Source organism: Chlorella variabilis (assembly GCF_000147415.1).
Source record: "Chlorella variabilis unplaced genomic scaffold CHLNCscaffold_10, whole genome shotgun sequence".
Lineage (NCBI taxonomy): Eukaryota > Viridiplantae > Chlorophyta > Trebouxiophyceae > Chlorellales > Chlorellaceae > Chlorella > Chlorella variabilis.
In genome coordinates, this window is record NW_005435078.1 from 695,556 (window position 1) to 706,042 (window position 10,487).

Below are 10,487 nucleotides of genomic sequence, written 5' to 3' on the forward strand. Positions count from 1 at the left end.
CAGGGCAACCTGGTGGTGGATATCCTTACAGATGGGCCAGATCCTGCCGTGAGCGTGACGAATGTGGTTGCAGACCTGTACGCCTAAAACGTTCGTCACGGCCTACATGTGGCAGCGGCAGGCAGGCTCCGCCCCAGCCAGCTATGAAGCGGCAGCGTAGTCCTGGGACATTCATCGAACAGCTGCATCCTTGCTGGGTTAGCTCCAGACTGGTCAATCTGCAAGCCCAGCATACGCCAGCGGGCGCAGCGGGCGCAGCAGGGTCTGCAAGTATTGTTGAGCCTCGCAGTTGATCCTTTGAGGAGGGCGATGGCTTCCGCCTTGCTGCTCGGCCCAGCCCGAGCAGCGCTGCCAGCGACCCCACCATGGCCTACAGCCGGGAGGGAGGCTGGGGACCTGGACAGGTGATTCATTGATCTTTCGATCAATTGATATATGGCGTGGCAATGGACAGGGCTCCGCCTGCTCACTGTGGTGCACCAAACCCCGCGAACCCTGTCTGCAGGCGGGCTCCGTGCCACCGCTGCCGTCGGCATGCACTTCCGAGGGTCGCTGCGAATCATGCAGCAGCAGCGGCGGCGGGAGTGGACAATCCCACCGTCGCCGCCGCCGCCGCTGGTGCTCCGCCGCTGCCGTCGCTGGCAGGGCCCGATGCTGCAGCGCAGCGGGAGCCAGCCATGGGCGCTGCAGTCCACGGAGTGGAGGAGAATGTCCCTCTGGGCACGGCAGACCTGCAGCGCTTCATGGAGCGGCACAGCATTGCTGGGGCTGTGGTGCCTCCCCTCAACGGCGCCCCGCCGCCAACGGGCTGCTGCGAGGTCAAGTCACTCGTGTTTGTCGTGGACGGCCGCCCGCTGGTGAGGCCGCTATGTGTGAGAGCACAGCAGAGAACCACAGCATGCAGTGGGCAGGCCTGCTGCTGCATGGCGTAGGCACGTTGCTCCCCGCAACCGCCTCCGCCCCCAACGCCGCCCGCCTCCCCTGCTGTCATGGCAGGTGCTGGTGCTGCCGCTGGCCGCGCGGGTCGACGAGCGGCGGCTGGCTTCCATGCTGCACACGGGGCGCAGCCGGGTGCGGCTGGCTCCCGCCGCCAGCCTTGTGCCGCTGTGTGGGTACACGGTCGGAAACGTGCCGCCCTTTGGCCACCGCTCCCGCCTCCCAGTCATCGTGGACGCCTCGGTGCCAGCCTTTGACAGCTGCTACGCCGGCGGCGGCAGCGACAAGGCCGAGGTGCTGATCGCTGTGCCGGAGCTGCTGCGAGCAACGGGCGCCACGGTAGCCGACATCGCCGTTGTCGGCAGCCGGCCCAGCGGCAGCAGCGGCGGCGGCAGGCCCAGCGTGCCTGTTGGCAGCGCAGCGGGGCAGCGGGCGGCGGCCGACGCGGCGGCGCTGCCGGCGCCGTGGCAGGCGGGGCAGGTGGATGTGGTGCTGGAGGGGGTGGTGGCGCAGCGCCGCAAAATTGCCCGCCTGCTCATGTTTGTCAGTCTGGTGCCGCTGCCGGCCCAGCTGCCCGAGGGCGGGAGCAGCACCGCTGCAGGCGCTGGCACAGCTGCCACCCAAGTGAGCCGGGAAGGGGATTCTGACCTTGGGAACATGCACCGTGTGCCAAGAGGGGGATACGAGATGAAATTTGTGGGAGCTCAGCCCGGCTTGTGCCCTGCCCCACCTCGTCAATAAGTTCAATCTCCTCGGTCCCATGTCCCTTGCCGCCCTCTGTGCAGCCCGGCACGGCTGCATCCCTGCGCCGCTTGTGGCGCCACCCGGTGACGGGGACGGCGGCGGAGGTGCAGCTGATTCTAGGAAAGACGCTGGAGCAGAAGCTGGGCGGGTGGGTGGGAGGGCGGCTGCGTGCCCGTGGTGTGGGAATGCTGCCCGGCATGGCAGCTGGCGGACGCTGCGCTGCACCGGCCAGCAAGGATCGGCGGCGTTTCTTTCTGCCTGCGCCCTTCCCTGCAGCGAGGCCGCCGCTGAGCTGCTGAACGGCGTGCGCGTGGGGAGCGGCGTGCGGGTGTCGGGGAGGGTGCAGCAGCACATGGGCAAGGCTGGCGGCGGCGCTGAGGCGGGTTCGGCCAGGTGGGTGGCAGGTGGCGCCGAGGTGTGGCAAGACCCGCGTTGAGGCGGCCGCGCTACGCCCTTTCTTCCGCGCTGCGTCCTTTCTTCGGCGCCTGCCCCCAGCTGCTCACGCGCTGCAGTGCGCCATGCTGTGCATGCCGTGGTGCAGGGAGAATGTGCTGGATGTTGCTGTGTCCGACATCCAGGTCTTTGACAGGCCGGCGGCAGCGCCAGCACCGCCCGCGCCGCCAGCCGTGCCGGCGCCTCCCGCCGGCGGTGGCAACAGCGGAGCCGCCACCCAGGCTGAGGTATCTGCTGCGGCCGCGGCGGTGCTCGGCTGCTACCAAATGCCGGCTGCGGTGGCTGAGCGGGTGGTGGTGGTTGAGTGCGATGCGGGGCTGCGCCAACTGGAGCAAGCGCTGTTTGGCGGCTGCGGCAGCCCCAGCAGCCCCAGCAGCCCCAGCAGCAGCAGCAGTGCCAGCGAGGCTGCGGGAGCCGAGCCCTCGGACGGCGGCGGCATCGCCAGCGACGGGGTCGGGGCTGCTCCTGGGGAGGGGCCCGCCGCGCAGCCCAGAGGCTTTGCACGCGGCGTCGGCGGCGCCAGCTTGGGCGACAGCTTGCCTGGCAGCAGCTTCCGGCTGGTGGTGGGCATGGATTGCGAGTGGGTGCCGTACCGCCGCGGCGACCCCCACACGCCCGTCAGCCTGCTGCAGGCAAGCCTCCACACGTCTGTGTGCGTGCCTGCCGCTGCCATGCTGCTGCCGGATCACCACCTGCCGCCCTGGCTTACCTTAAAGCCCAGCCTGCCAACTGGCGCCTTTGGGCCCTCGTGTGCCGCCGTGCCTGCAGTTGGCCACACCAGACTCGGTGTTCCTTCTCGACATGCATGCCCTCTGCGGCGGCGGCGGCAGCAGCAGCAGCGACGCAAGCGGCGACGGGCGCAGCCGTGAGGGCGGCAGCGCAGTGCCCAGCAGCAGCGGCGGCGTGCCTGCCTTGCAGGCGGCGCCGGCGTCAGGCCCGCCTGCCCTGGCAGCTGCTGCATCGCAGCAGCAGCAGCAGCGGCAGGATGAGCGGGGTGTGGTGGGCCCAGCGCTGCAGGGGCAGCCACAGCCGGCAGGGCAGCAGCGGCGGCTTCCCCAACTGCCGCCGCTGCAGCAGCGCCTCAGCGTCCTGCTGGCTCGGCTGTTTGGGGATGCGGGCATCGTCAAAGCTGGCTTTGGGCTGGCCACAGACCTGGACCGCCTGTGCGAGAGCTACCCGCACCTGCCCTGCTTTGGCAGCCAGGGGGAGGTGCCGCTGAGGTGCGTGCGCCAGCTGCGCTCAAGCCGCCCGCTCCCGGCTGGCGCGGCAGGCCTCCACCCGGCCCCTGCATCCGCATCTCTACATCAGCACATCCCTACATCAGTAAATCTCTACATCAGTACATCTCTACATCCACATGTGGATCAGTGCGCCTGCGCTGCTGTGCCGCTCCTGCCCGCACTTTTAACCGAGGCGCAGCGCCTCCCTGCTCCGCAGGTCCCATGTGGATGTGCTGCTGCTGGCACGCACCGCGCTGGGCGCCCGCCTGCCGCACACCCGCCGCCGCATCAGCCTCAGCTCGCTGGCAGGTGCGGCCGGCCGCAGCCGCTGCATGCCGCTCCCGCCTCTCCAAAGCCAGCGGGCTGCGTCTCGGTTGCGGTCTGGCATCCCGCTGGCGCGCTGCGCCGCCGCCTGCCGCCGCTGCTCACGGTCTGTCGGTGCGCTGCCCTCCGCTCTGGCGTGCCTGCAGATCTGGTGCTGGGCAAGGGGCTAGACAAGTCGGAGCAGTGCAGCAACTGGGGCAGGAGGCGAGTTGGTTCCCAGTGGCGGGAGGAGACCTGCCGCCACCTGTGCATGCTGCCCGGCGCCCTGCCATCGTTGCACACGTGCACGCGCATGCCTCGCGCATGCCTTCCGAGCCTGCTGCGCCAGCCGACAGCCCCGCCGCCCCGCCTGCCTGCCCCGGTGCAGGCCGCTGACGGCGGCGCAGGTGCGGTACGCCGCCGCCGATGCTCACGCGCTGGTGGCGCTGCACGCCTCGCTGCACCGGCAGCACCCGGGCCTGGATACACCCTTCTGGGTGCCGCAGTTCTCAGGCAAGCCGACCAGCCGGCCGGGGCCATTGTGCAGTCCTTTGGAAGGCGGGCAGAGCAGTCTGGGAGCACTTGCAATGGTGGCGAACAGCCATCCATCCACCTGTGCCTGCCACGGCCCGGCCGCCTGCAGGCCGCCTGACAGATGTGGCGGCGTTCCACCCCAGCAGGCGGCGCACCAGCAGCCGCAGCGGCCGGGGCGGGCGCAGCGGCGGCGGCGGCCGTGACGGCGGCTCGGAGCGGCGCGGCTGGCGGCAGCGGGAGGCGGGGGCGGGGGCTGGACGAGGGAGGCAAGCGTGTTTGGCAGACCCGCCAGCTGGATGTGAACCTGGGGTACCTGCTGGCCTCGTATCTGGGCAGGCAGCTGCCGCAGGGCGGCAAGGCGGCCGTGGTGCGCGCCGCGGCGGCACACACCGGCAGGCCGGAGTCGGGACGCACTCCCAGGTGCGCCGCCGACAGAGGCGGCGGCTGGCTGACGGGCTAGCTGAAGGGACACTTGTCCAGTTGGCTGGGCAGGGGGTGGAGGTGTCTGTTGTTGCGCCGCACTCTCAGCCTGCCGCCCCGCTCCGGCTTCTGTCCCCGCTGACCCCTGCAGCTTCCCCCGCGGCTGCGGCGGGCTGCTGGAGTGGCGCAACGCATTCATCCTGTTTGTCAGCCTGCCAGAGGCAGCAGGTGCAACGGCAGCTGCCAGGCAGGTACCGGGGCGGTACCAAAACGAGTTCTCGTGGCTGCCGCCGCGTGCTGCTGCGGCGACAGATGGAGCCGGAGCTCCGTTCAATGGAGCAGGCGGTGACGCGGCAGCAGCAGCATTGGTGCCAAGTGCCAGCCCTCGCGCTGTGGCGGCAACAGGATGTTCTGCAGAGGAGGAGCAGCGGTTGCAGCAGGAGGGCTGGCGGCTGTGCATCAGCTGGTGGCCGGGCAGGGGGCAGACCCTGGAGCACCCCGCCGTGCAGCGGCTGATGGCAGCAGGCACAGCGGGGCCAGCAGACGCAGCAGGCACAGCAGCATCTCTGCATGCGACAGCGGCCGCATCGGTGCCGGCCGCCTCGGACGCTGGCTTGGCTGCTGCAGGGGCTGGCGACGAGGGCAGCCCCGAGCCAGCAGCAGGAGGCAGCGGCTCCCTCGCTTCCGAGCCAGTCAGCCAGCAGGTGGCGGGCAGCAGCCCGGCTCCGCTGCAGACCTCGGTGCTGCTCTTCTGCCGCGGCGGCAGCGCACCGTATGTGTTCTGCGGCCGCCTGCGGCCCGCCGCTGCGAGCAGCCCGCCCGGCGACAGAGCCGGCCGGGGCAGCGGCAGCTGCATCCTTTGGGAGCTGGCAGACCGGCATGTGCTGCTGGCTAGCTCCACCTTCCGCCAGCTGCTGGGCCTGCAATAGCGGCGGCGACCGCTGGCGTGCAGCAATGCATGCATGACGTTCTCATTGGCATTGGGCTTGCTGCCTTATGTCTCAGCAGCCCTTGTATCATTTCCACCAGTCCCTGCAGCAGTTGCTGCACCCTCCATATCCTTTCACTTCCTTCTCAGCCTGACATTCCCTCCCTCCCTTCCGATCGCTTCGGTTACTGTTGCAGCGACGCTAGCCAGCACTTGGCAACAAGCAGCTGCTCGAAAGTACATGCATGGTTCAAATGAAAGCAGTTGTAAGTAGAGGTAGCAGTTCTGAGCGGGAGGGGTGAGAGTTAACGAGGAGGGCAGCAGCCAGGTTGCAGATCGAGCAGCCAGGAGGTGGAAAAAACATAAGTGATGTGCGCACATGCAGCAATAGCCAGCAACAGCCTTCATGATTACCAAGTCAGCAGGAAGCAGCTGAATCGGAGCACTCGGCTGCCTGGGCTTTCAAAAGACAAGACGAGCGAGGAGCGCCGCTATCGGCCGCTGCCTTCTGCCGGCCGCAGCTGCCCCGCTAGCAGCTGCTGCTTCTTTGTCTTGTACATCGCCTCATCCCTAATCACGCCTTTGTGCAGCTTCTGCGGCCAGAAGGAGAGAGCAAAGGGAAATAAGGCAAATGAGCTTTGGCGGCGGCGGGAATTGAGAGGCCACCGTATGGCATCCCGGCGCGTCTGGCGATCCCATGTGCGATGCCACAATGCTGCCCACCTCTCGCTCTTCCAGCTGGGTGAGGTGGATGGCGTAGATGCCGGCTGCCGTGAGAACTGACACACCCCAGAAGAAGGCAGTGGGCCTGCCGACCATCGGCGATGCCCTTAATCCTGCTGTGGAGGTGTGGCGAGGTCTGGAGGGAGCGTAGGGCTGTGCTGTTAGGTGCACAAGTAGCGCAGCGCTCAGCTCTGCATCCTGCCGCGCCCGTTCATCCTCCTTCAAATTAAATACACCGCGGGCATTGCCTGAGCAGGTTGGAAGCCAGCGCGCATTTTTTTCCTGCGCCTTCTTCCCGTTCTTACCCCATTTCTGGCAACCATGCACCCTATCCCCTCTCTCGTCCCTGCCCTCCACGCTCGGGCAGAGATTCTGGCATCGCCCCGGCACACCCCGGGGTTCTGAGCCAAGCGGCTGCGAGAGAGCAGGGGCCACCGGCGCCATGGCGCTCACGCGGCGTGCGGTCGAGGTGAGGCGGCAGGAGGGTACCAGCACGTCCCAACTCGGCGCCCTGGGCTCCAGCCGCGTTGCAGCGCCACGGGCGCCGCCGCCGCCAGCTTGCCCGCGCCTTCGAGTCGCGACCCCGCCGCCCGGCGCCGCCGCCTCCGCGCTGCGCGTGCAGGAGCAGGTGCAGGCAGGAGCTGGCTGGGTGCGCCAGCCCGTGGAGACCAAGCCAGCCTTCTCTGTGGGCACGCTGCGCAAGGCGGTTCCGGCGCACTGCTGGCAGCGCAGCCTGTGGCGCTCGTCCGCCTACCTGCTGGCAGACCTGGCCATGCTGGCGGCCCTTGTCTACGCCTCCACCCACATAGACGCCGCCCCCGTGCCCGCCGCCGTGCGCTGGCTGGCTCTCTGGCCCGCATACTGGTTCTTTGCCGGGGCCGTGGCCACCGGCCTCTGGGTGAGCGGGGCTGCTTCAGCGCTGGTGGGCTGGTGCTGGGAGCGAGGGCGATTGCATTTAGGGTTCAGGAATGCGCCTGGTGGCTGGCAGCTAGGTGGCGCCCCTCACCAGCCACCGACCAGCAAGCCAGCCGCCGGTCGCCGGCATGTCGGTGCAACCCTAAACCCCACCCTGGAGCGCGCCGGGGAGGACCACTCCCTTGCTTGATCGCCCCACCCACCAGCCCATCCTTTAGGGGGGTATTCAGTAGCCCCTCCCCCTCCCCCGCGCGCAGGTGATTGCCCACGAGTGCGGCCACCAGGCCTTCTCCGACTACCAGGCCGTGAACGACGGCGTGGGTCTGGCGGTGCACTCCTGCCTGCTGGTGCCCTACTACTCCTGGAAGCACTCCCACCGCCGCCACCACTCCAACACGGGCAGCCTGGCCAAGGACGAGGTGCGTGCCTGCGCCTGTGCCTGTGTGTGTGTGTGTGGGGGGGGGGGGATGTGTGTGTGTGTGTGTGTGTGTGTGTGTGGAGAGAGGGTGTGGCTTAGCCAGGAGGCTGGAGGGAGGATGGGTGCACGCCTGGCCCGCGTCCCTCCTTGGCCTGCCTGTCCGCGCCTGCACCATCTCCCCGCCCCGCCTCCCACCTGTGCGTGCCGCATCGGTCCTGCCCTGCCGCCCCCCTGCTCCACGCCTAAGCCGCCCCACACCCTCTCACCTGTACCCTGCAGGTCTTTGTGCCGGATGCGCGTGAGGAGGCGGCTGACAAGTGGGAGCTGGATCAAGCCTTCCCTGTGCGGTGAGCAGGGCCCCGGCGCCGCCCCGCCTGCCCTGCAGCCGCGCCCTGCTTCCGCACACGCTGCTTGGCCGGGCTGCAGCAAACAGCGCCCCGCCCGGCCGCGACGCAGCCTCTCGCACTCCTGCTTGCTGTGCTCTGCGGCGCTGCGCCGGTACCGCCTGCACATTCACACCCGTGCTTGGCCCCCGCTCTGCGCCTCCCCTCCCTTCCCCTCCCGCTGTGCAGCCTGATCAGGCTGGTGGGCACGCTGACCATCGGCTGGCCGCTGTACCTCCTCTTCAACTTCTCCTCCCACCATTACGACGAGGCCTGGGTCAACCACTTCAATCCCTGGAGCCCCATCTTCAGGTGAGGGCCGCAGGGCCGCGTGCTGGAAAATCAGCAATGACTGGTGTGCTCAGCACGCCATGCTTAGTGTGTTAACAACAGAGGTGGGATGGCCGCGGCGCGGTTTGACACCTGTCTGGCTGCCGCTGCGGCTTGCCCCGGCTGCCCCGGCCCACCGCCTGCGCTTCTCTTCCTCCCCCCCTGCAGCAAGCGCGAGCGCGTGGAGGTGGCTGTGAGCGACGTGGCGCTGGTGGCGGTGCTGTGCGGGCTGCGTCAGGTGGGTGGGCCGGCAGGGGGGGCGCCAGCTGTGCGGCGCCGCCGGGGACGCCCCAGCACCACACCATGCTGCAGCGCTTGCACGCAGCACATCTCCAGTCCTGCGTTAACGTTATCTCCCTGGCTGTTCCGCTCCCCTGCCCCTGGGCTGGCCGCCGGCCGCTGTTCTTGGCGCAACCGTGCCCATAACCCCCACGTGCCTGCCTGCCTTCCCTGCGCAGCTGGCGGCGACGATGGGCTGGGCCTGGCTGGCCAAGACCTACATCGTGCCCTACCTCATCGTCAACTTCTGGCTGGTCACCATCACCCTGCTGCAGCACACGCACCCAGGTGGGGCGGCGCCGCGCGCGGGCCTGCCGCGCTCGAGGCGGAGGCCTGCTCCGGCGGCTGCCCCTGGCGGCGCCGCCGCCCTCGCCACCTCACCTGCGACGCCTCGTGCCCCGCCGCACGCGCCCCACCCTCGTGCCACCTCGCCTGCATGCGCCGCCAGCGCACACCCATACAGCATCCCACACTGGGTGGCGCCGCCCCGCCGCGATCCCCGCCCGCAGAGCTGCCTCACTACACGGACGACGAGTGGGACTGGCTGCGCGGCGCCCTGGCCACCGTGGACCGCGACTACGGCTGGCTGCTCAACAGCCTGCACCACCACATCGCCGACACGCACGTGGCGCACCATCTCTTCTCCTCCATGCCGCACTACCACGCACAGGTGCGCGCGCGTGCACACAGACACAAGTGCGTGCAAGACACGAGTGTGTGTGTGCAAGACACGAGTGTGTGTGTGTGTGTGTGTGTGTGTGTGCACATGAATGTTGCAAAGGTCGGGGCGACGGGCGGCCCCGGCCAGCGTGCCTCGTATCGGCGGGCGTGTGCCGCACGCAGAGCCGCCCGCATGCGGCTGCCCCGACCTCGAGCACCGCGGCTGCCGCGGCTGCCGCTGCTGGTGCTGGTGCTGCGCAGTCTGCGCCGTCTGCTTGCAGTCTGCACAACTGCTGCTGCTCGCTGCCGGCCTGCAGGAGGCGACCGCCGCGCTCAAGCCCCTGCTGGGAGACTACTACCGCAGCGACAGCCGGCCCTGGTTCAAGGCTCTGTGGCAGGACCATAGCATGTGCAGGTGCGGCGCCGCCCGGGGCCGGGCAGCTCCTTGGCTTGGGTTTCGATCGCTGGCTGTGGTTTTGCACCGCTGGTGCATGTGTCAGCGTGCATGCATCGCGTCATGCATGGCGGTGCCTGTGCCTGTGCCGTATTGCGGTGCACCCCATGCGTGCTCGGTCCGAGGATGGCAGCAGCAGTACTGTGGCAAATTATGAGCACGGTGTTTAGCTGAGGTTCTCTTCATGTCACGTGCTGGGGATCACGGCGTCCGCCTTTGGCTGCTGCCCGCAGGTACGTCGCACCCGACACCCCCGGCAGCGGAATCCTCTGGTTTAGGCGCTGAGCGAGTTTGCCGGTCCTTGTCGTCAACGGCTTGTCCCCGTTCAGCCTCGCTTTAAGCGCGACCTAGTTTTGTCGAGCTGGCATTGGCTGTTCTTTGCATGCCTCCGTAGCGTGTATCCGTAGCAATGCAAATTGTGCTTGTGTTGGGCTTGGTTGTCCTTGACTGTGCCCAATCCCGCCCACCCGCCTACCCTGCATCCACACCTATCCTCATCCACCTCCCACCCATGTGTGTGTTCGCCCTGAGGACCACAGCGGACCTTGCAAACAATGCCCCTTGCAATTTCGCCCCTTTTCATTGCGCTCCCTGCCTATTTCCATTGATCGTGGCTTCTGCGCAGCCGTTGCTAGCTCTTCAAGGAATTCCCTGCTCATGTGTGGGTTTGCCTCCCCACTGCTCAGACCATCTAATCGTCGTTGTAAGTGCGTGGGTAAAGGGTGCATATGGGTGGGAGAGAAAGGCAGACAGCCAGCCGCACCGCTCCCTCCTCCAACCTCCGTCC

General features: G+C 68.2%; 3 protein-coding genes across 3 annotated transcripts; 2 read left to right on the forward strand and 1 right to left on the reverse strand.

Annotated features, from left to right (window-relative positions):
- Window positions 1-996: 996 nt before the first annotated feature.
- CHLNCDRAFT_14150 (hypothetical protein) lies at window positions 997-1,290 on the forward strand (the record flags this gene model as incomplete). The annotated part of the gene is made up of 1 exon (XM_005847538.1): window positions 997-1,290. A coding segment is annotated over one exon (294 nt), but the record flags the coding sequence as incomplete, so codon positions are not given.
- Window positions 1,291-6,029: 4,739 nt separating this feature from the next.
- On the reverse strand, window positions 6,030-6,357 carry CHLNCDRAFT_133886 (hypothetical protein; the record flags this gene model as incomplete). Its single annotated transcript, XM_005847706.1, has 2 exons — window positions 6,030-6,131; window positions 6,262-6,357. 2 exons carry the CDS (start codon window positions 6,355-6,357, stop codon window positions 6,030-6,032), a joined length of 198 nt encoding a protein of 65 aa, XP_005847768.1.
- Window positions 6,358-6,703: 346 nt separating this feature from the next.
- CHLNCDRAFT_48812 (hypothetical protein) lies at window positions 6,704-9,985 on the forward strand (the record flags this gene model as incomplete). The annotated part of the gene is made up of 10 exons (XM_005847539.1): window positions 6,704-6,730; window positions 6,884-7,159; window positions 7,434-7,595; window positions 7,874-7,941; window positions 8,167-8,289; window positions 8,476-8,545; window positions 8,766-8,874; window positions 9,096-9,256; window positions 9,564-9,661; window positions 9,934-9,985. The coding sequence occupies 10 exons, from the start codon at window positions 6,704-6,706 to the stop codon at window positions 9,983-9,985; spliced, it is 1,146 nt and encodes a 381-aa protein (XP_005847601.1).
- Between the last annotated feature and the right edge of the window lie 502 nt (window positions 9,986-10,487).